This window comes from Bos grunniens, chromosome 11, assembly GCF_055505025.1.
Source record: "Bos grunniens cultivar Pamir isolate PY7600 chromosome 11, Bosgru_T2T1.0, whole genome shotgun sequence".
Lineage (NCBI taxonomy): Eukaryota > Metazoa > Chordata > Mammalia > Artiodactyla > Bovidae > Bos > Bos grunniens.
Window position 1 is genome coordinate 101582560 of NC_141175.1, and position 24559 is coordinate 101607118.

General features: G+C 48.4%; 1 protein-coding gene across 6 annotated transcripts in view; it reads right to left on the reverse strand.

The window, feature by feature from the left end:
- Positions 1-24559, reverse strand: part of NPAS2 (neuronal PAS domain protein 2) — a 199093-nt gene that overhangs the window by 47506 nt on the left and 127028 nt on the right. For 5 of the 6 annotated variants that reach the window (XR_015137371.1, XM_086327933.1, XM_086327932.1 and 2 more), the window contains exons 6-7: positions 16501-16621; positions 15294-15407 (exon numbers count right to left, since the gene is read on the reverse strand). Coding sequence is in view for 5 of the 6 variants with exons in the window: in XM_086327933.1 (XP_086184059.1) it covers positions 15294-15407; positions 16501-16621 (235 nt within the window). In the remaining variant the exon portion in view is untranslated. Of the gene's footprint in view, positions 1-15293; positions 15408-16500; positions 16622-24559 lie in introns of those variants that run through there. The other variant, XM_086327935.1, reaches the window with a different exon arrangement.

Consider the following 24559-nt stretch of genomic DNA (forward strand, 5'->3'; position numbering starts at 1 on the left):
TATGTTTTGATTTTTTTTTTTTTTTTTGGTCAAGAGGCACCTAGGATATTAGTTCCCCAGCCAGGGATCAAACCTGCACCCCTGGACTGGAAGGTCAAAGCTTAACCGTGAACAGGGAAAGTCCCTAAGATGTTTCTTTAAAAAAACAAAAAAACCTCCCCCAATTTACTAACATGCAGCCAGGGTTGAGGATTATTATTCTAGATAATCTACATTACCTCTTTCTTTTTAAAATGTAGTGGATTATATCCTGCATATTTCTGAGCTTGTAGATTCAGACAGAGCCATGTTTTCCAATTTGAGAACATCATAAAACTGTTTTCTGAAAAGAAATCTGTAAGACGCTCTTTGGCTTTCCAGTAATTTTTTGTTTTCTATGTTTACAGGTTTCTAAGTGAAACCATCTATACTAGATCTTCTATCTACAGCGGTCAGCTACCCACCAACAGGAACACACTCATTTTACCAAACATAGTCTCTGAATGCCTTCACATAAATACTAATAAATGTTTCCAAACACGAATATAAAGTGAGGAAAACAAAACAGAGTGGGCCCGAGAGAATTTACATCTGTCGGTCTCTGGCTTAGATCATTGCAGATTAATTTGTCGGGTGGGCCAAGGAAGTCACCAAGGGAAAGGAGAACAAGCCCACACAAGGGAAGGGTCTGCAGATGTGAACATCTGGTCATTAAAAAAAGACATTTAAAAATTTCCCAGATGTGAAAGATCCTCTCTGCCTGAATCTAGAGACATTGCCTGCCAGATTAAAACCTAATAAAATCCTCTCTTCTCTTTCAGAATAGCAGGACCTTCCAAACGAACATCTGAGGACATCCCAAGAATTTAAGAGAAACTCTCTACACTATGACCTGGTCTTCCCAGTGGTGCAGTGACAAGGAATCTGCCTGCCTGGGCCAGGAGACATAGTTTGATCCCTGGGTTGGGAAGATCCCCTGGAGTAGGAAATGGCAACCCACTCCAGTATTCTCGCCTGGAGAATTCCATGGACAGAGGAGCCTGGTGGGCTACAGTTCATGGGGTTGCAGAGTCAGACAATAGCCCGCACACACACAAACCACAGACTAGCTTGAGTGATCTTTTCGACTGCTAAATTCATGTCAGTAAGCACCTCCCTGGGTGATTTACTGTGAGGAGGAAGGGGTAGTGAACGCCAGCCCCCAATAACTTCTTCAAGGGGTAGAGCCTCAGATAGTGGAAAAGAAGTGGGTGTTTTGCAGACCTTGCCATTGGCCTGACTGCCTCCCAAGGTGGTTTTTACCAGTCGTCTTATCACTTTGAAGGCTTTAAAGAAGAAAATGCACCCCAGGAGGGACGTCTCATGATTGCTCAGAGTCTGCACTTGATAAGTTGGATACTTTACAGAGGGGCTTGAAACTGAACAAACTCCTTTTCTAAACAAGCTTCCACCCCCAGAAGCCTTAAGCAGATGAAGTCTTGAGCAAAGGTGAAAATAAATGAAGATGAAGTTGTAACAGAGGGCAAGGAGAAAAGCTTGGGGGAAACCAGGGGGAAGAAGACACTGTCCTCGTTTTGTGAACTGAAAGCCTCTGAAATGACTTGTCCTCCCAGCATGAGCTTTCTCACATATTCTAGAGTCAACAGAAGGAGGCTGTGCCCAGGGACCTCTGAGTAATAGGGAACACTTAGAGTAACTTCTCTGGCACTTCCCAAGGTGGTTGAAAAACATTAATTAAGGACTTAATTAGTTGTTTCAACTTTAGTCAGAGGAAAAAATAGATCTAATTACACTTGGCTTCGAGAGCCTCTCAGAAGGATTCACCACTCAAGGAAGGCAAAGTCCTGTCTTATCAGATTTGTGTCCCTTTCCAGACTTCTCCTTTCCCTGCCACCAGCAAACACACAGCACTAACCGACGACAGACACGGAAGTGATTAATTCCTGCCCCACATCCCAGAGTTAGTCAACAGTGGTCTGAGTACAATCCTGTGAATCATTGCAGGGTGGCCTCATTTTCATTGTTTTGTTTGAGATGTATTATTCACAAAAACATCTTACCCCATTTATATCCTGTATAATAATAAAACCCAGTACACTATCAAAAGATAAGTCATTTTGTGGTTATTTGCCATTTAAAATTACCCAGTATTTCTTTGCATCCCATTAACACAAATAATCAAAGAATGACTTGTTTTCATCTGTAACAAACCGATTTCTTGTGTGCAGGGACTGTAATATATTAGTAGTAGTGTTAGTTGGTCAGTCGTGTCTGACTCTTTGTGATCCCAGGGACTGTAGCCCACTAGGCTGCATGGAATTCTCCAGGCAAGAATACTGGAATCGATTGCCATTCCCTTCTCCAGAAGATCTTCCTGATCCAGGGATCGAACCCAGGTCTTCTGTGTAACGTACTAGAGTCATATTTAATTGTGAACTCTGCCTCCTCATACAACATATTAGGAAATAGTCCCCCAAATCAGTACTGAACTTTGGTAGTGGTGGTTTGGTGGTTTAGTCGCCAAGTCATGTCTGACTCTTGCGACCCCATGGATTGTAGCCTGCCAGACTCCTCTGTCCATGGGATTCTTCAGGCAAGAATACTGGAGTGGGTAACCATTTCCTTCTCCAGGGGATCTTCCCCACCCAGGAATTGAACCCAGGTCTTCTTCATTGCAGACAGATTCTTTACCAACTGAGCTAGGAGGGAAGCCCCTCTGAACTTTGCATCAGATGTAAAGGAGACTCTGGGTACTATAACTAGATTATTTTGAGGAAAACAATTATTCCCAACTGATTTAGTATCAGTATGTTCTCTAACTGAGAACATGTTCACCAAATTATATTTTTTAGTTATTTTCTGTACATTTTATAGGGGACATGTTCTGTGTATGGGCTTCCTTGCTGGCTCTGTGGTAAAGAATCCATCTGCCAGTCAGGAGATGTGGGATCGATTCCTGGGTCAGAAAGATCCCCTGGAGGAGGAAATGGCACCCCACTCCAGTATTCTTGCCTGGAGAATCCCATGGACAGAGGAGCCTGGCGGGCTACAGTCCATGGGGTCACAGAGTCGGACATGACTTAGCAACTAAACAACAATGTGTTCTGTGTATAGTGAATAAATAACTCCTATAGTATCAGAAAAATAAGTGATCTTAATCAAAAACCCAAAGCTGAAGAGCTAGCTTTCCCCACAGTGGGAACTGGGGCAGTGGTGGGGTTTGGGTGGGGCTGGTTCTGTCTCCAGCTCTGAGCAGGAGTCTTGCCCACACGTTTACTCAATGACTCTCTCTCGAGATGATCTTCCACCTCACACTGCACCACAGCTTAAAGTCCAATCTGGGAAGAGACCTTCAGATCCTAACCAGCAATTGATGCGCAGACCTTGAGACTCCTGGTTGGCTTCCCTTCCGCAGCCCAGCCTGCTGCTGCTGGTGGCCTGTGGGCTGTGGGAGGCTGGCCCACAACACGGTTCTGGTTCCAGGGTGCTCGGGCTGGCTCACTGCCCTCTGAGGCATTAACACTGGTCAGAAGGACGCCTGGGTGAGAAGCAGCCGTAAACCAGCACGCACAGGCATCACGGCTCTGTGGAAAACAGCCAGGCACCTGTCATGGGCCTCATGCTTGGGGAGATGCAGGATGTTGAAAGGATCAAGGGGTTATCAAGTCCCTTCTTTGCTCACGGATCGTTCAGCACTGAAGTCTCTGATTTCAGAGATCCTAAAAGAATTTTTCCTTGGGCTCAAATTCTCAGGATTCCAAAACCAAGAGAACCCCAAGGTTCAATGGAGGACAATATTAGTGCATATACAGGGAGTCTAAAAGGATGAACCTGTCTGCAGGGCAGCAGTGGAGGCGCAAACTAGAGAACAGACTTATGGAAACGGTGTGGAAGGAGAGGAGGGGATGGACTGAGAGAGGAGCATCTAAACACACGCACCACCATCTGTAAGACAGACAGCCGGCGGGAGTTTGCTGCATGATGCAGGGAGCTCTAACCCGGTGCTCTGTGTCAGCCCAGGGATGTGGGATAGGAAGGGGAATGGGGGGGAAGTTCAAGGGGGAGGGGATGTATGTATACCTATGGTGATTCATGTTGGTGTATAACAGAAACCAACCCAATATTGTAAAGCAATTATCCTCCAATTAATAATAAAAAATTAAAAAAAAAAAGAATGATGATGTCTTGGCATCTGGGGTTGTCTTCCCAGTCTGCCTGATGACAGAGGTGAGCCCCCCAAATCAGTCATGACAAGGAGATAAGGATGCTGTGGGGGCAGGGAGACCTCAGGGGGGTGGCAGGACAAGAACTTGCTTCCGAAGGGCAAGGTGGAGGAAGTGGGTGACAGGGAGGGTCAGCCAAGTAAGAAAGAGAGAAAGAGGAACTTGTCTCCTCGGCATCTATTCGGCCATCAGGACGGCACCGTGGAGAATTTGGATCAGAGATGGCCTGCCGACGATAACTTAGTTGCAGTAACTGTAGGAAAACACAGTAATAGTCCACAAGTGTTAGCTGCTCAGTTGTGTCTGACTCTTTGCAACCCCATGGACTACAGCCCTCTAGGCTCCTCTGTCCATAGGATTCTCCAGGCAAGAATACTGGAGTGGGTTGCCATTCCCTCCTCCAGAGGATCTTCCCAGCCCAGTGACTGACCTGGGTCTTCCACATTGCAAGTGGATTCTTTACCGTCTCAGCCACCAGGAAGCCCAATAGCACGCAAATGTGTGTGCGTAGTTGCTCAGTCATGTCCGACTCTTTGCAGCCCCATGGAATATAGCCCACCAGGTTCTTCTGTTCATGGAATTTTCCAGGCAAGAATACTGGAGTGAGTTGCCATTTCCTTCTCCAGGAGATCTTCCCAACTCAGGGATCGAAAGTGTGTCTCTTGTGTCTCCTGCATCAGCAGGTGGATTCTTCACCACTGTGCCACCAGGGAAGCCCATAAGTATACAAGCAGAGTGACAAATAGCTTTCCCCGCACTTCTTGGAACAAACGAAAAAAAAGCTGGTAGGTGTCTGGGAAGACATGAAACAGACAGCGAGGAGGTTTGTTAAAGGAACAATGAGGTCCCTAAGTTTCATTTGTGATGAACATCCACAACGTTCGGGCTGGAGTGTTACAATGTGGAGGGAATTTTTCTGCACTTTCATGAGAAATCATGTCCTGCTAATTACTTGCTCTTTCCAGACTCTCTTTCTCTCTTCACAGCATCCTTCCCATGATGTGCTGTAAAAAGTGGACCGGGCTCTCAGAGCAGCGGCAAAAGAATGCTGTGTGGTTTTTAGCCTGGACCACCACCCAACCTGCTGGGGGTAATGCGTGGTTTCTTCTTTTTCTTCTGCCAGTTCTGTCTGGCATGTGGAAAAATGATATCAGAGAAAGACTGAGAGCCACATGAGGGAGCTGGGGGTCTGCAGTGTGCTGGACTGAAAAAAAAAATCATCTAATGGGCAAATATAAGTCTTAATTGAGTTTCTCCTCTCTCCTGGTATTCATCAATTAAAAGGAATATTTCTCAGGGTCAGAAACTTGTGAGGGTATAAACAAGATCTCCCCCAGATGGTTGGCTTCATCATAGGGTGCTTGGGGAAGTGAACAGGCCCTCGTCCCATCCTCCAAGTGCATATCTTTTGTGTGTTTTAATCACAATTATTGCACAACCCGTACAAAGTTCCCTGCAGTCAGGGCTGAAATAAGCAGAGAGATGGGGCTGATAGTGGTTCTGACCATTCCTCACCACTCCATCTTATTAGATGCTCACACAGGACGATGCCCTTGGGTAACAATTTGTTCTTGATTGTGAACTTGATTCCTCTGCAATCTAATCTGGCAGCACTGATCTTTCCGGAGAAGGATGCTGTACATCCCTGTGCAGTGGAAGGGATACTGTTTCTTACTCTTGGGGGCCTGGGACAGAGAGATCAGACTTCCCTCCAGGAAGCTGTCCTTTAGTGTGAAATGCACGTCCCCACTACCAGTGAGGTCTGGTGGGCAGGTGGCTGGTTGCCTTCACTGAGATGTCTCAATTAGTTCAGCTCAGGAGAAAAACCAAAAACCAAAGAAACGAAAATCCCCAAACCGCAAAGGCAGAAAAGGAGGCAACCTACAGAAACCCCACGGAGCAGACCGGCATCAAGTGTCGAAAGCTGGAAAGCATGCACTGCTGCCAGCATTTCAAATCTGTTTGTGTGGTGAGAGTGCCTGACAAGTTGCTTCAGTCGTGTCCAGTTCTTTGCAACTCCATGGACTGTAGCTCACCAGGCTCCTCTGTCCATGGGATTCTCCAGGCAAAGAACACTGGAGTAGGTTGCCATGCCCTTCTCCAGGGGATCTTCCCAACCCAGGGATGGAACCTGCGTCCCTTATGTCTTCTGCATTGGCAGACAAGTTCTTTATCTCTAGCGCCATCTGGGAAGCCCCATGGTTAGAGGGGAGTAGGTGAAATGAGGGCAGGGAAACTTGCACCCTCTGCCGCGTGGTTCGTGGAAAACCCAGAGTGGAATGTTCACTGAGGATGACCTATTTGGAGCTGTACCAGCCACTTCTGAAACACTGCTTTCTGGATTTCAGTCCGAAGCACAGTGAGATCCAAATCTGGGGGTGGAGGCTGGGCTCCCAGGGAGGACAGCCTACTTCCTAGCATCAAGTTCTTTCAGGAACTGGGACCTGCCCTTCCAGCAAAGACTACTCCTACACCTTTGAAACTCACCGGGGCAGTTCCTCCCCAGTCAGTATGTAGGGCTGGGCAGCAGGGCTTGGTTAGGGGTTGGGGGGGTATTTATTTGAAGCATTAAAAAAAAAAAATCTGTGACCAGACAAACATAGCCCCAGATGAAGTGATTCTGTTTCAACTCTATTCTGGAAACAGTGGGCAGAGCAGAGGTGGCCCGGAGGCTGCTCTGACCAACAGTTCACCCCGGGGCTCCAAGCCACGGGGCCAGGGTCACAGAGTGGACTTTTTATGGGGACAGGATGAGACAAGCGGTTCTATTGCCCAGCTCAGATTCCTTCTGGAAGCTTCTCACGGAGTAGGATAGAAACTGCCCCCAAATGAAACAATTCGAAGAAAATGACTGATACTTTCTCATCTCATTTCCTGACACAGCGGTCTTCACAGTGATTAAAAATCTAGGTTAAAGATGGGAAGTCCTGTCTGCCCTGCCCTCTGTCCCTTAGAACATCTGTGGCAAATGATGGAGTCCCAAGGAGTGACCAAGACATGCCATTTTGCTCAAGTATTTGGGCTTCTCAGGTGGCTCTAGTGGTAAAAAGAATAGAAAAGGGAAAAAAGCCTACCTGCCAATGCAGGAGATGTTAGCAATGTGGGTTCCATCCCTGGGTTGGGAAGATCCCCTGGAGAAGGGAATGGCAACCCACTCCAGTATACTTGCTTGGGAAATTCCATGGACAGAGAAGCCTGACTGGCTACAGTCCATGGGGTCGAAAAAGAGCTGGACACGAAGTGACTTAGCACACAGCACATTTAGGCAACAGTTGGTACATTTGTGTCCGTGGGTGGGGGAGGGGGGATGTAGCACAGTGGATGTGTGAGCCTGGAAATATCCAGTTAGAGGGTTCAAGCTTGTCAACAGAGCCAGGGTGCTCTGCCCGCCCCTCTTCCAGCCTCCCAGGGTCACAGAGCCAGAGGACCTGAGCAGGTAAGCAGATGGCATCTTCATCGACATGACGTATGGGTCTCCTCTCCGGCTCAGTGCCAGCCTTTCTCCCCTGCCCTGCACTCCACACATGTCACTGGGGGCCTTTTGCCTTAAGGCCTGAGGGTTCCTAGAGATACAAGCCTGGGGAAGCAGTCAGCACCTGTCAGCCTAGGTTCCATCAGACGGTTGGTGAGACAAGCTAGTCTAGGCTGGGAGAGGGTGTCAGGGACAGTTCTCGGAGTGGGGTGGCAGGGGCAAGCGAGGGACCTGAGAAGGATGTCAGGAAGGGGGCCACTGGCCTCCCAACACCTGGAGAGCCCAGGTGGGAAGGGAGCTGAATGGGGAGCCAATGGACCAACGTCCCTGACCACTCAGCACTCGGCAGGAGGCCTGCCCGTGTAGACAGCTCACAGGGCACCGGAAGGTACACACTCCACTTCACTCAGCACACATGAAAGTGGATTTCAACTTCACTTTGGGTTTAAGGCCAGAGACATGGCAAGAGCCTTCCAGGAAGCTGCCCTCCATCTCTGGAGTGTACTCTGGGCTCTGTCAAGGAGTACTCTGTCCTCAGCTCGCCTGGAGTCACAAGTCTTTAGCCTAAATCCTGGCTCCTCGCCCACCGCCTGTGTGTCCAGGGCCGAGGATTTGGAGCCTCGGTCTACATCAACCTGCCTCTATCAGGTACACACGTATGTGCCAGGCATGGACTGTGTGGGCCCAGGAAGGCTGGTGATGAGTCCACAGGTGAGTAAATGCAGTACTTCCTCTTTCCAGGCATCAGAAAAGAATTCACCAGGGACTTCCTGTGGGTTCAGTGGTTGGTAAGCTGCCTGCCAATGCAGGGGATACAGGTTCAATCCCTGGTCTGGGAAGATCTCACATGCCTTGGGACAGCTGAGCCTGCAGACCACAACTACCGGGCCAGCGCTCTAGAGCCTGTGCTCTGCGACAAGAGAGGCCACAGCAACGAGAAGCCCAGGCCTGCAGCAAAAAGCAAGCCCTGCTCATTGCAGAGAAAACCCGCCCGCATCAGTGAAGACCCAGTGCAGCCAAAGTTAAATAAACATAGACACAAATTAAAAAAAACAAATAGAATCAGACAATGCTCCTCAAAGTAGTCAGCCCTACAGAAATAATAGGACTTTTCCTGGTAATGGACCCAAGTCGGGTTTCCTATATATTAACAGTTCCTCAAAGTATGAGCTGCTGCTGCTGCTGCTAAGTCGCTTCAGTCGTGTCCGACTCTATGTGACCCCATAGACGGCAGCCCACCAGGCTCCCCCATCCCTGGGATTCTCCAGGCAAGAACACTGGAGTGGGTTGCCATTTCCTTCTTCAATGCGTGAAAGTGAAAAGGGAAAGTGAAGTTGCTCAGTCATGTCCGACTCTTAGCAACCCCATGGACTGCAGCCCACCGGGCCCCTCCATCCGTGGAATTTTCCAGGCAAGAGTACTGGAGTGGGGTGCCACTGCCTTCTCCGCAAAGTATGAACAGGTATTTGATTAAAATAAAACTGATATTAACTGATGTCATCCCTTCTACCCTTTATATATTGCTCTTACCCTGTGCCTGCCTGGGACCTTGGGAAAGTTGTGTGGGGTGGCCTGTATAATAATTATGTTTCTGTATTTGATGTTTTGAATTTGGGGGCAGGGCTGAGCTAGAGGGACTGCTCCTCTCAGGGTCAGACAACTCCTAGAGATAGTAAACCTCTCACTTCTGGTGTACTTTTCAGATGCAAACCAATCCATCCAGTGCTCATACCCACCAAACATCTCCATCTCGCTCTCACACTCTAAGCCACTCTCCACCTGCCCAAATCATGCCAGGACCAGGCAATGGGGACAGCCCTTAACCCCAAGTTGTTAGGTTGCTTAGTCGTGTCCAGCTCTTTTGTGACCCTCAAGGACTACAGCCCACCAGGCTTCTCTGTCCATAGGATTTCCCAGGCAAGAATAGTAGAGTGGGTTGTCATTTCCTTCTCCAGGGGAGATTCCCAATCCGGGGATCGAACCCTCATCTCCTGCATTGGCAGGCAGACTCTTTCCTGATGAGCCACCAGGGAAGCCCTTACCCCCCAAAGCCTGCTGAAATTATTCAAACCAGCCAAGCCCAAGCTCTGCTCTTTTCCACAGAAACTCTCACCCTTACCCACATTTCATCAGCCTGCTCTGCTCCTGGCCTGCCCTGGAGCATCTCGTGGTGTGCAGGTCCAGGGACCTGTGAGTATAAGCCTGTTCCTTCATCACAGTCCTTGCCATGTCTGTGTGTCTGCATTTGACTTAAGTCTAAGGCACTCTTAAACATCCTGGTGCCTAAACATCCAGGACACCGGATGTGTACAGAAACAAACACTGTGGACCTACAGGATGCCAGATGCCAGGGAGAGGCCTGTGTTTGCATTTAAATGTGCAATTTCCAGCTAGATTTGTAGGGAGCAGCAAAGCACTGAAGTTAAGAACATGAGTTCTGGGTTAGATTTGCTCCAAACCTGGATTCCACATGTCCCAGCTGTGCGCTTGAGACTTAACTCTTTTATGTATCAATTTCCTCCTCTGTTAAGACAGAATGATGCCATATATCTGGAGAAAACTATAATTTGAAAAGGTACATACACCCCAGCCTTCCCTGGTGGCTAAGTGGTAAAGATTCTGCCTGCCAGTGCAGGAAACACAGGTTCAATCCCTGATCCGAGAAGATCCCATATGACATGAAGCAGCTACGCCCGTGTGCCACAACTACTGGGCCTGCACTCGAGAGCCTGGGAGCTGCAATTACTGAGCCCACACGCCACATCTACTGATGTCTGCCCTAGAGCCCACGCTCGGCAACAACGAGAAGCCGCTGCAGTGAGAAGCCTGTGTGTCGCAACTCGAGGGTGGCCCGCACTTGCTGCAACTAGAGAAAAACCTGTGCAGCAATGAATACCCAGCACAGCCAAAAAAACAAAAACAAAAAACTACTCAGGCAAAGGAAGAATGAAATAATGCCATTTGCAGCAACACGGATGAACCTAGAGGTTATCATATTGAGTGAACCAAGTCAAAGACAAATCTCAAATGATATCACCTGTGGAATCTAAAAAGAAAAAGATATAAATGAATTTATTTACAAAACAAAAACAGAATGGTCATCTCATTGAATCCTGGCAGCAGTCTCTCGAGATTGTCCTAATGGCATTATCCTATGTTTTTTAAAATTTAAGAATGGTTGATTTACAATGTTGTTTCTAACTCATTCCTGAGTTAGAAAACAAACTTACGGTTACCAAAGGGGAAACCTGGTGGTGGGGAGGAATAAATTAGGAGTTTGAGATTAACATACACACACTATTGCATATAAAAGAGATAACCAACAAGGACCTACTGTATAGCACAAAAAATAATACTCAGTATTTTGTAATAATCTATAACGGAAAAGAATCTGAAAAAGTGTATATATCTATATCTATATATATATTCATGTATAGGGATTCCCTGGTGACTCAGATGGTAAACAATCTGCCTGAAATGTGAGAGACTTGGGTTCAATCCCTGGGTTGAGAAGATACTCTGCAGAAGGGAATAGCTACCCATTCCAGTATTCTTGCTTGGAGAATTCCATGGACAGAGGAGCCTGGTGAGCTGCAGTCCATGGGATTCCAAAGAGTTGGACACGACTGAGCACCTAACACTTTCACTTTTAATATTCATATATATACACATACATATTTAATACATATATGCACATATATATGTGTGCTTAGTCCCTCAGCTGTGTTTGACTCTATGCAACCCCATGGCCCACTGGGCTCTTCTGTCCATGGGATTTCCCAGGCAAGAATACTGCAGTGGGTTGCCATTTCCTTCTCCAAGGGATCTTTCTGACCCAGGGATCCAATCTGCATCTCTTGTATCTCCTGCATCGGCAGGAGGATTTTCTTTACCACTAGCACCACGTGGGATGTATTTATATCTACATATATGTATCACTCAATCCCTGTGCTGCACACCTGAAACTAATACAACATTGTAAATCAACCATTCTTAAATTTTAAAAAACATAGGATAATGCCATTAGGACAATCTCGAGAGACTGCTGCCAGGATTCAATGAGATGACCAACGTCAGGACTGAGCCCAGGGCCTGGTGCTAAGGAAACCTTCCTGAGATGAGCTGTTTTATTATTCCATTATTTCACATTTATTGACAAGTAAACCTACAGAACCAAATTTGAATGGTTTCTTACATTAAGCCTTACTTGAGAGATAAAAAATGGCTGGATGTTGGTGATCGCATAGGGTTCCATCTCAGAAATTCATTCATCTGACATATTTTGCTGTTTTAATCTGAGTGAGAATTAGACTTCAGCTTTTCCACAATTACATTTGGAGACTCTTTTTTCAAGAAAGATCCCCTAACTTTGGTTTGTTTAGCAGGCTCTGGAAAGACACGCTGGTTTTAGATTCTTGGTTTAAAATTTTCTACTTTTTGTGCTGTGTGTTTTTAGCAGTAACAGTTTCAAAAAAAAAAAAATCACACATGATTTCCACACATTGTTTCAGGCAAACAAACATTGTCTCAACTTGAAAATAAAACCTTGTTGGTTAAAAAAAATGAAAAGTCTCAGGTATTCTCAATGAAGCCAGGCCCTGAAACCCTCTAAAATGTGATAAATGACAGGAAGCTTCAAAGCAGTGTTCAGTAGCCTTTTAATGAGAGTCGTGGAAATGTAAATTTACAGGATAACACTGCTCACCAGCCAATCACAACCCGGTACCCTTCATTCAGCATGTGCGCTGTTGTCATGGAGACACATGGGAGCAGCATCCCAGAATTTCCATAGTCTTGGCACTCTGGGGGCCCTTCCTTGCACGCAGCCAATGGGGATAAGCTGCTACCCCAGCAGGTGGCATTATGGCCACTGCATGCATTTTAAGCAACATCCAAGCCAACACTTATATTAATTCAAGGACAGAGTTGCCTGGAAGAGCTCCGTAAGCAAGAGGAGTGTCATTAAAATTCCTATGCAGAGCAGCGATGGAGATGTACACATAGAGAACAGACTTACGGACAAGGGTTAGGGGAGGAAGGAGAGGGAAAGGTGAATGGAGAAAGTAGCATGAAAGCGCGTTGCTTCAGTCGTGTCTGACCCTTTAAGACCCCATGAACTGTAGCCAGACAGGTTCCTCTGGAGCGGGTAGCATAGAAGCATACACACTATCAAACGTAAAATAGATAGCCAATGGAAATTTGTTGTGTGACTCAGGGAAGTGAAACTAGGGCTCTGTAACCAACTAGAGGGGTGGGAAAAGGCGGGAGGTAGGAGGGAGGTTCAAGAGGGAGGGGACATATGTACACCGATGGCTAATTCATGTTGATGTATGACAGAAATCAAACCAATATTGTAAAGCAACTATCCTTCAATAAAAATAAACAAATTTTAAAAATTCCTATGTAAACATTGGACTTTCGGATTTCAAAGGGACAGTTTCTCCAAGTCAAAGTCCCTTGGTATATGAATCCCAAGGCTCTTTTCCTTCTGCTCAGTCCCAGCCCCACCCTCAGGTCTCCTGAACTAGAATCTTCCAGCGACATCCAGGGAATCTGCATGGTAACAAGCTCCCTTGCCCAGGGAACCACGGGCACCAGGCTGGCACCAAATTGACTTTGTCATGGGGCACCTCTTGGGTCAGTTTCTTTACTTGGTTGTGTGGTTTACTACGCTTGTATCCCATGTGGTTCAGGAAAGCCTCTCAGATGAGTCAGGTTAGAGGTGGGCAAGCCTTGGCTTTACCCTGATTTGCCCAGATTTAGGGGTTCCCTGGAGCTTTCCTGGTGGCTCAAATGGTAAAGAATTCATCTGCAATTAAGGAGACCTGGGTTTGATTCCTGGGTCAGGAAGATCCCCTGGAGAAGGGAATGGCAACCCACTCCAGTATTCTTGCCTGGAGAATCCTATAGACAAAGGAGGCTGGAGGGCTACAATTCATAACATTGCAAAGAGTTAGACATGACTGAGCAACTAACACACACACACACACACACACACACACTGGGGAAGGCTGACCTGCTACCACTTCCAACCACTCAAACATCCTGAGCCCTGGGAATGGGGGAGCTTCTCAGAAGGGCCCCAAATTGGCCATGGAGCCCATCATCCAGGAATCAGCCCTGAATGCTGGGCCTGGAGGATTATGCTGTTTAGCAAATCGTTGTAGCCTTTTAAGCAAATTCTGTATGTTTATGCAAATAACATACAACAGGGATCTTCTGAGACTGGAGGAGACATCCTGGTGAGCTCAGCATTAGGGCTCAGGGTCACAACTCTGGCTGCTTCTATTGGAAACTCTGGGACTAATTCGATGGGGGTGATGGACTTGACCATGGGTCAGAGCCAACAGCAAGCGAAGCGGCACAAGTCAGGGGGTCATCAGTCCCCTGTCACCCACGTGCCCACCCTTCCTTCCCATCGCCCCTCATCTTCATCAGTTCCCCCGTCACCCACCGCCCACCCCGCCTTCCCATCGCCCCTCATCTTCATCAGTCCCCCCGTCACCCACCTGCCCACCCCTCCTTCCCATCGCCCCTCATCTTTCTGTATTTGTTTCCATGGGCTTTCTCCTTCCCTCTGCTCTCTTTTCACCATTTCCTATCAACACTGCTTTCTGTTTTTTCCTCCCATCTTTGCTGTTTTATGAAATGCTAGAGCTTTCAAAATTAGGTGTTTTGTGTCGGGTTTTGAGGACTGGCCACCCTGAGCCGGGTTCCTCAATGGGGGCTGTGTGCTGGGGCTTGTGTTTCTGAATCTCTGGCATCAGGCCTGTATTCTCATTTTGGGGTCAAAAGTAAAACAGAGGGTTTAAGTCTAATTGAGAGTTTGGACACAGTGAGTTATCTGGGTAATTCCAGAAAGTATCATTTTACTGCTTGGCTTATGAGGTTTGATAATTCATCTAATGGAGGTGGGCGGCTCCTTATAAAAGGACCACGCCCAGATTGAACACGAGGCCCCTGTGAAAAGCTAGTCACTCAGTCATGTCTGACTCTTTGCGACCCCACAGACTGTAGCCCGCCAGGGCTCCTCTGTCCACAGGATTTCCCAGGCAAGAATACGAGGGTGGATAGCCATTCCCTTTTCCAGGGGGTCTTTCCAACCCAGAAATCAAACATGGTCTTCCGCTTTGCAGGCAGATTCTTTACCCTCTGAGCCACCAGGGAAGCCCAGAAGGCCTATGAAAGCCCTGAAGGCCCACGGACTGAAGCTATGAAAACAGGCTCTAGGCACTTCTGTATAAAGGAGGATAAAAATGCAGCCGCCAAGGTTATGCATCCTCGTGTCCCGGTGAAGCCCTGTTTAGCTGTGTGTAGGCTGAGCCTGTTCTTTATTAACTGCTGTTTGTTTCTTGCAGCACAGAACTACCCCATTAGCCTGAAAATAAATAAATGAATAACGTGCCTTTTGGCGGCACTTACTGCGCTGGCATAAACAGGTGTGGGGGAGTGTTCTTCCCGAATGGGCGATGCCCATTTACGAGCAACAAAAGCACATCTTTGGAGCACAGAAATCCACATGCAAATGTGGAAGGCACATCTTCTCCCTGCTCCCCCCAACGGCGATACTCTTGCCCCCCTGGGCAGGTCCCCGCAATTGTATGACAATGAATGCTTACCATTGTTGTAAGAGCGAAAATTTCCTACAAATTTTATGTATTCATAAGTTGGAAATTCCTTTGGGTTCAAGCTGCCTCTGAGAAGATGGCAATAAAACTCTAAATCGTTGTCAGCTGGGCCGTTAGAGGAAAAAAAGGAGAGAAAGGGAATAAAAGCATTACGCCAATGATTCTAGACTAAACAAGCGGCATTGTGGGAAACTCACAAAGTTTGGTCAACACATGGCCGGGCTAGCTGTCTCCTTACAGCTGACTTTCGGACATGGTTTTATAACCTTGACAACATAGGTTTTACTGCTCCATAGTTTATAGATAGTTTGCATCTCGTACTCGGAGCCAATTAGTCTTAATTTAATCACAGATGTCTGCGGTTGGTTCTGTCGGCATTGATTAGTTCTGGTCGTTTTCATATGGTATGTTAAAATAAAGCTGCTCACATAGAGCTGCTCTCTTTAATTTAATCTTTCCACTTTGCTTTGAAGGAAAATCAGATGTACAACAGGACAAATTATTCATGGAAAAGGAACTAAGGCTTGAATAAGTATAAGGCACTGTTGCTACCATCATCAAAGAACGCGCTTCATTAAGTGACCAGGCCAGCTTTCTATCCGAGTTGCTGATTTTGATAAAAACTGTAAAATTCCGCAAAATCTGCAAATGTATATAAATAATCAGACGACAGCCTCAGAAGAGAGTTTTGACCTAATTATTCAGTTTTTAGTTGGTTACTTAGTATCATACAAATCTAGTTTTCTAGCGTCCTCCAAAACAAACAGATTATTCAGTGATTTTTGTATCCTTTATTACTAAAAGGCTCTCATATGAAAAAAAGGTAATCTCTTGTTATCACATGCAAAACAAAGGTATTATTCTAAAGCTCTGTGGTTTTCAAAATTTCCACATAAAAGTTCAAAGTCTTACATATTCCAAACTCCGGTTTTAGCTTTAAACTTAAAATATACCTCTAAGGATCTTGGATATGTTCTGAGTCACAAGGAAAATTATTTTTAAAATTAGTCCTCCCTTCTTAATTCATTCTAACTTCCTTTCTCCCATCAAAGTGCTAACGAGGCCCAACCCTGCTTAGCTTCTGAGATCAGACTAGATCGGGCGCCTTAAGGGTGGTATGGCTGTAGACTCTTAACTTTCCTTTCTAATATAAGATCCTTATCTTTCTCTCTCATAAAACCAGTGAAGGTAAACTTACATTTTAAGTATTCTGGGGAAGGGGCGTCCGTCACAAGCATATGGGAAGAGAGCATTTTATAGACTTCTGAGTGTTCTTGCTCTGGAAGGAAATTTAACAAATTCTGATCCATGACATCCGACTGGAAAAGAAAAGAACAAAGGTACACACTCCACGAAGATGGAAAACAAAAGCAAGAGCAAAAACTGAACCTTCCTGACGACTCAGAACTGACTCCTGAAATGAGAAGCTCCAGATCTGATTCTCTGTGGAGACTCTGTGGTCATGAATTGTCATCGAGAAGGGTTTACTCGCTCAAATGCAAACGCGCGATTGCCCATGGGCCCGAGAGAGAATTCAGACTTCGGCCAGACAAACATGAAGAGGAGCCTCGTGTGCCGAGACTCCCGAGCTCTAGCTGGGGCCATGTGGCTGACGCGGAGCCCCAGCATGAGGCCAGCCACTCCCGTGAAACACTTTGAAGAGTGCAGGGCTCCTCCTCTGACCTTCAGGCCAGCAAACAGCTGCCTTCTCAAAGGCAGCTAATCTAAGGAATTGTACTTTTTCTTCTGAAGACCTGGGCACCCGTGGACACAAATCCAATAGAGCCTGGACCCAGTGCTGTCCACCAGAGTGGTCTGTGATGATGGAAGTGGTCTGTAACCTGCACTGGCTGCTAGGGAAGCCACGAGCCACATGGCCTCTGAGCACTTGAAATGGGGCTAGTGTGACTGAAGACATTTTTGTAGCCACCCCTTGGGAGCTTAGTTACCCAATCAGGGATTGAATTGGGGCTCTGGCAATGAAAGTACTAAGTCCTAACTACCAGACCACCAGGGAAATCCCCCAAAGACAGAATTTTTAATTGTATTTAAATATTCTAATTGAAATGTAAATAACCCCATGTGGTCAGAGCACACGGGGTGATTTAAATTTATGGTGGCTAGTGGTAAAGAATCTGCCTGCCAATCAATGTAGGGATTTAAGAAACCCAGGTTTGATCCATGGGTTGGGAAGATCCCCTGGAGGAGGGCATGGCAACCCACTCCAGTCTTCTTGCCTGGAGAATCTCATGGACAGAGAAGCCTGGCGGGCTACAGTCCATAGGGTCGCAGAGTTGGACACGACTGAGGTGACTGAGCACAGCACAGAGTGTGGCCAGTACAGGTGGGAGACCACAGAGGGGAGAGAGAGGAGACAGGCGTGCCTCCGTCCCTCCCTAAACTCATCCCCGCCTACAGCGTCAAGCATGGACTGTACATACTTTCACATTTGTACAGGCAGGCAGCTTGCTCTCAGGAGCCCTGGCTTAACCTTCCAGCTGGCTCCCAGATGCCCTTGGGGACCGCGGGTCCACACACACCCCCAGTGCCATATCCTCCTCCTCCTGTGTTCCTCTCCCCACGTGCAGTGTTGCTAGGCAGTCACCTGCCCACACCCGACACACAGCGGGCATCTCTGACCTCTCCCTATCATCTTCACAGCCAATATCCAAACGCTGTGAGATTTTCCTCCCTCAAATTCTCTCATATCCAAGAGACTGTCATACTGAGTGAAGTAAGTCAGACAGAGAAGGAGAAATATCATATGACATCCCTTAGAGGAGGAATCTTCAATGAAATGATACAATGAAGTTACTTACAAAACAGAAAGAGACTCACAGATTTAGAGAATGAACTTGTGGTTGCCAGAAGGATGTAGGGAAGGGACAGTTAGGGAGTTTGGGAAGAACAGATACACACGGCTGTATTTTAAATGGATCAGCAGCAAGGACCTACTGTAGAGCACAGGGAACTCTGCTGAGTGTTGTGTGGCAGCCTGGGTGGGAGGGGAGTTTGGGGGAGAATGGATACATGTATGGCTGAGCCCCTTGGCTTCCCACCTGAAACTATCACAACATTGTTAATCGGCTATAAAGTGAAAGTGAAGTCACTCAGTCGTGTCCGACTCTTTGCAACCCCATGGACCATAGCCCGCTAGGCTCCTCCATTCATGGGATTCTCCAGGCCAGAGTACTGGAGTGGGTTGCCATTTCCCTCTCCAGGGGATCTTCCGACCCAGGGATCGAACCCGGGTCTCCCGCATTGTAGGCAGATGCTTTACCCTCTGAGCCACCAGGGAAATCTAATCGGCAATACCCCAGTACAAAACAAAAAGTTAATAAAGTTTCTGTCAGATCCACTCCTTTCTTTCTCTATGGCCTCCACCCTCATCCAGACCATCATCTCTGGCGAATGGCCAGACTGGTCTTCCCACATCAACTTTTGTCCTCTGCCCAATTTGTACTCTGCCAGCAACACGACTGAGAGACTTCACTTTGACTTTTCACTTTCATACATTGGAGAAGGAAATGGCAACCCACTCCAGTGTTCTTGCCTGAAGAATCCCAGGGACGGGGGAGCCGGGTGGGCTGCTGTCTATGGGGTCGCACAGAGTCGGGCACGACTGAAGCAACTTAGCAGCAGCAGCCTTATATCAGATCCAGTCACCATCTCGCTTAAATCCTTTCGTTGGCTTCTGACTGTCCGACTGCTCCCAGGACAAGCCCAAATACCTTGATTCACTCATCAGGCTCCGCTCAGCACACCCTCCACCCCTAGACCTTCTCCAGCCCCGCAAACTGTCCTTCCTCCAGGTGCCAGCTGTGCTCGTCCTCTGGGACTCCCCCCAGGCTGCTCCCCCAGGCTGGAACATTCCACACCCTCTCCTGGTGCTCCGGAACTCCCGCACATCCTTCGGGTCCCGGCTTTGAAGTCATCTCCCCTGAGAAAGCGCCTGTGACAGCCCCGCACTCTCAACAGGACCCGCGCCTCACCCTTGCTCCTCTGGCCACTGTATCTGTGTTATCTGTACCCGCCAGGGAAGGCCACGTCTTTGTTGTTTTTCAGTCACTCAGTCGTGTCTGACTCTTTGCAACCCCATGGACTGCAGCACGCCAGGCCTCCCTGTCCATCGCCAACTCCCAGAGCTTGCTCAAACTCATGTCTATTGGGTCAGTGATGCCATCCAACCATCTCAGCCTCTGTCATACCCTTCTCTTCCTGCCCTCAGTCTTTCTCAGCATCAGGGTCTTTTCCAATGAATCGGCTCTGCGCATCAGGTGGTACTGGAGCTTCGGCTTCAGCATCAGTCCTTCCAATGAATATTCAGGGTTGATTTCCTTTAGGATGGACTGGTTGGATCTCCTTGCTGTCCAAGGATCTCTCAAGAGTCTTCTCCAGCACCATAGTTCAAAAACACCAATTTTTTGGCATTCAGCGTTCTTTATGGTCCAACTCTCACATCTGTACATGACTGCTGGAAAAACTATAGTTTTGACTATACCAACTTTGTTGGCACATCTTTGACCAGGGGGTAAGGCCTAGGGGGCGGGGGGAGAGGCAGGTGGGAGCCCCCGAGGTGGGATGTGAGCACAGCTCTGCCCTCCAAGCTGCAGTTTGCTCCACTGAAGAATGAGGAGCGGATTCGAGTCCGCTGCTGGTACCAGGGCACACGGCAGGTGCCAGGCAGGATGGTGGCTTGTTAATCCCGCAGGACACAACCCTAAGTTTTCTCCTTCTTTCAAGTGATGACGTGGGTTCTCTGCCTGCCTCACCTGCACCCCTGACATTGGATGGTGCTTGGCCTTCAAGAAAAACATGGTGATGAACGGAAAGAACAATGTGGCTGCCCCAGGCAGGGGTCCAGGCCGAAACAGAAGTGGGGATGGGGGCCCTGATGTCCAAGCCAGGGAGCAGAAAGTAAGGAGAGGGAAGGGAAAGGGCAGTGGGGTCTGGCCTCAGCATCGCTGGGGGCGTCAGGGCTGAGCCTGTGTGCCAGGGCATCCACTGGGGGACATGGACAAAGAGGGGCACGACTTTGCTTTTATTTCAGACCCTCTAGTGGCTGGAGGAGGGAGGGAGCACAGAAGCCAGGTGGGTGTAACAGGTCCAGGGAAGGAGACTCAGAGGAAGGGGCCAAGTCCAGAGGGCTCAATTGACAACGTCATCATCCACCCGCTCGCCACCAACTCAGGATGCCGTGTTCTGGTCCTTTCTTCCAGCAGCACAGCAAAGTAGGCAAGTCCTTCCCTGCCCGCAGCCCGGGCTCCAGGGCTGGAGGACAGGCTTGGTAGCCACTGAAGGGCAGGGATGGAGGGAGGGACTCCAGGGTCTCCTGGGCTCCCCACATAGAGGCTCCTGTTTTCATCTCTCTGCAACCACAGTACTCACTGTGCCATCATCTTCTCAGTCTGGCTTTCCCCGAGTCCCTTCTGATGTTCTTGATTCTATTTTAAGCCCACTCCCTTTAGTTTTTTGGAGCATGACTCACGCTCACAGATGACAGTACTCTTTCTTCTTAAAGACATCCTGGATCCTTGAAAACAATGACTACGTCACTGCACAATCTTTCCTCGGAGGGCCGGTCGGAAGCCCACACCCCTGATGGTGGGGTGGCAGGGTGCAAGGTGGGGGGCTGCCCAGCCTTGTGGTTCCTGTGGGGGATGACTGGCAGGTCAGAGGGCTGTGGGGGCACTCAGGACGCAGGTCGTGCACAGGACAAAGATGAGTGCTGGAGGCAGGAGGGAGAGGTAAGGCGTGGGAGGAGGGGTCGTGAGGATGAACAGTTGACACACGAGCAGAACTCCAAACACGCTCAGCACAGAGCGAGCTCTTTCTGGGTCTTTGCTGTTTTATTCCTATTATGCAATTTCCATGTGCTGGAAACCAACACAAACAATGATAATTTGAGAATTTAAACACTAGTGCTCACAGGAGAGTAAATTATCCCTGCAATTGTACTGTCCCTTGAATGCATGGAGTGAGCTCTGTTTATTAAAACTGTGGCAATTGCAGAGATGAGGGAGGGGAGGTGCCATCCCATAGCTGAATCACATGATCCAGAACATCATTTATGTGTTACAGAAGGAAGGTTCTTGATGTCAACTTGCTGCTATGCCCTTGGCTTCCTCATCAACAATCTGCCCTTCAGGAACAGAAATGCAGACGTAGAGAATGGGCGTGTGGACACAGTGGGGAAAGGAAAGGGGACAGGCTGAGAGAGTAGCATCGACACATACACGCTACCATGCAGAAACCAGCCCTGAGCACGCATTGCAAGGGCTGACGCTGCAGCTCCAGTACTCTGGCCATCTGATACGAAGAGCCAACTCATTGGAAAAGACCCTGATGCTGGGAAAGATTGAGCATAGGAGGAGAAGGGGAAGACAGAGGACAAGATGGTTGGATGGCATCATCGACTCAACGGACATGAGTTTGAGCAAACTCTTGGGGGATCGTGAAGGACAGGGAAGCCTGGTGTGCTATAGTTCATGGGGTTGCAAAGAGTTGGACACGACTGAGTGACAAAACAAAAATGTGTAAAATAGATAGCTAACGGGAAGCTGCTGTGTAACACAGGAAGCCCAGCCTGGTGCTCTGGGATGACCTAGAGGGGTGGGATGGGGGGTGGGGTGTGGGGAGGGAGGGAGGGGATGTGTGTATACATATAGCTTATTCATTTCATTATACAGAAGAAACTATCACAGCATCGTAAAGCAAGTACTGCTGTTGTTGTTTAGTTGTCAAGTCACGTCCAACTCTTTGCAACCCCATGGACTGCAGCCAGCCAGGCCCCTCTGTCCGTGGGATTCTCCAGGCAAGAATACTGGAGTGGGTTGCCATGTCCTTCTCCAGGGGATCTTCCCCACCCAGGGATCAAACCAGCCTTTCCCCTGCATTGGCAGGCGGATTCTTTACCCCTGGGCCACCAGGGAAAGCAATTATACTCCAATTAAAATAAATTAAAAAACAAAACACAACCACAAGAAAAGAACTGTGCCCTTTTCTGGGCTTCACTTTACATGCCTTCCATGAATTCCCAACAGCACTTTTCCTATGTTGTCGCCTAGGCCCCATGAGAGCATGCGGAGGATCTGACCAGACAGAAAGCATAGTCCTCTGTCTCTGAGCCTACAGTTGTACCAGCAAAGTTAAGTGAGCACAGAAGTGCACAGACTGGCCAGCTGGGCTGGGAGTAGGCTGTGTGGACACTCTGCTCAGATGTGCCCAAGGGGCCCCAGAGGTTCTGGCTGGAGGTCTGTGACACCTGTGGTGAGAAGGAGATTTTGGTGAAAAAGAAGCCTCATGTTGAACAGAGGCAGGACTGGGCTCTGAAAGCAGTCAGGGGCTCAGTCTCCAGGAGGACCAGGGCGTGGGAGGCATGTGTGCTCAGTCGCTCATCGAGTCTGACTCTCTGCGACCCCACGGCCTGTAGCCTGCCAGGTTCCTTTGTCCGTGAGATTTCCCAGGCAAGAATACTGAAGTGGGTTGCCATTTCCTTCTCCAGATGGGATGCATGTGTGATCTTATTTGATTCAGTTTAGATTCTGAATCACCAAAGAATTGATGCTTTTGAACTGTGGTGTTGGAGAAGACTCTTGAGAGTCCCTTAGACTGCAAGGAGATCCAGCCAGTCCATTCTGAAGGAGATCAGTCCTGGGTGTTCATTGGAGGGACTGATGCTGAAGCTGAAGCTCCAGGACTTTGGCCACATTATGCAAAGGGCCGACTCATTGGAAAAGACCCTGATGCTGGGAAAGATTGAAGGCAGGAGAAGGGGACAGCAGAGGATGAGATGGTTGGATGGCATCACTGACTCAATGTACAAGGGTTTGAGCAAACTCTGGGAGATGGTGATGGACAGGGAAGCCTGGTGTGCTGCAGTCTGTGGGGTCACAAAGAGTCAGACACGAATGAGCAACTGAACAACAAGTTTCAGAATACAGCTGACGACTGCCAAACAGGAAGACTCTCTGAAGACAGTACAGAAAACAGCTTCCACCCACGAGGAATGAAGGATGAATTCAGGTATAAAAAGGACCAACTCTAAAGACACTCTCTCTTCATCAAAAGAGAGGGCAAGGCAAACCACAGCGAGAGCAGTTATTTGCAACGGACAGACCCGTGGTATGCACCTGGGATGCAGGTTCACAGTGACATGTGGCCTTGTCATCTAACTGCATTGAGAGGGCCTTGCCCGGACTCCTGAACCCCTCTCACCACCCCAACTGACAGGTCCTTCTTGCCACCAATTAGGTCCCCTGAACTACACAAACCTCCTTACTGGGGGCCCCCGGGCCAGTTACTGCCCAGTTACTGGGCTTCAGTGCCCTGCCTCTGCGGGGCCTGAGGGGCACCTCACCCTCCTGTGACTGCCAAACCACACCTGCTCTGCTCCCCAGCGCAGCCCCCACGCACGCGTGCGTGGCCCGGAGCACACTCCTCCCTGGGACTGTGAGCACGTGTGACTGACCCGCTGTCGATCTCACCTGTCCAGCACTGGGTGCTGTGTGTCTGGCCATCACTGTCACCTTCGGGCAGAGTGACCAGGAGGCACCCGGCAGAGGACTAGCAAGCAGAACACGCAGAGAGCGCTTACAAACTACTGCACGGAAGACCCAGACCATCTAGTAGGAAAAGAGCAAATACTTGAACGAGGTTGTCACAAGAAAGGAAAGTCAATGGCTGACAAAGTACGTGAAGACAGTCACACCAGCCATTGGGGGAAAAGCAAAATTTCAATATTTCTTCACATTGCTAGACCGACAAAAGCTGACAATCCTGTCAATATCAAGTTCCCGTGACAAGGAGCAGCAGGAATTCTCTAGCCCCGCTGATGGGGGGTGAATCGGTGCTGTCACCATGGAGACAACTAGGCATCACCCAGTACTGGTGACCGGTCGCTACCCCACGATCCCACGATCTTACACGTGGTCAACTCTCTGAGGGATGCCCACAAATGTCCGTTAGGAAACACAGACAGACGTCCACAGACGTGCTCTCAGAGTCCCACGCTGGCCTGGGAGCAGGGATTGTAGCAGGTGCCTACAGCAAGGATGGAAGACCAATGCTGGCCACTCTGGATGGTGTGAGATGGACAAATGCCACAGCAAAGCTAAGCGAGAGGAGAGGTCACTGGAGAACACTTTCCATGGCTCTGTCTCCATAGAGCTAAACCAAAGGCCATACTCAGCTACAGTGGTTAATGATGAAGTAACAGAAAAGTTGGTAGAACAGTCTTCCCTGGTGGTCTAGTAATT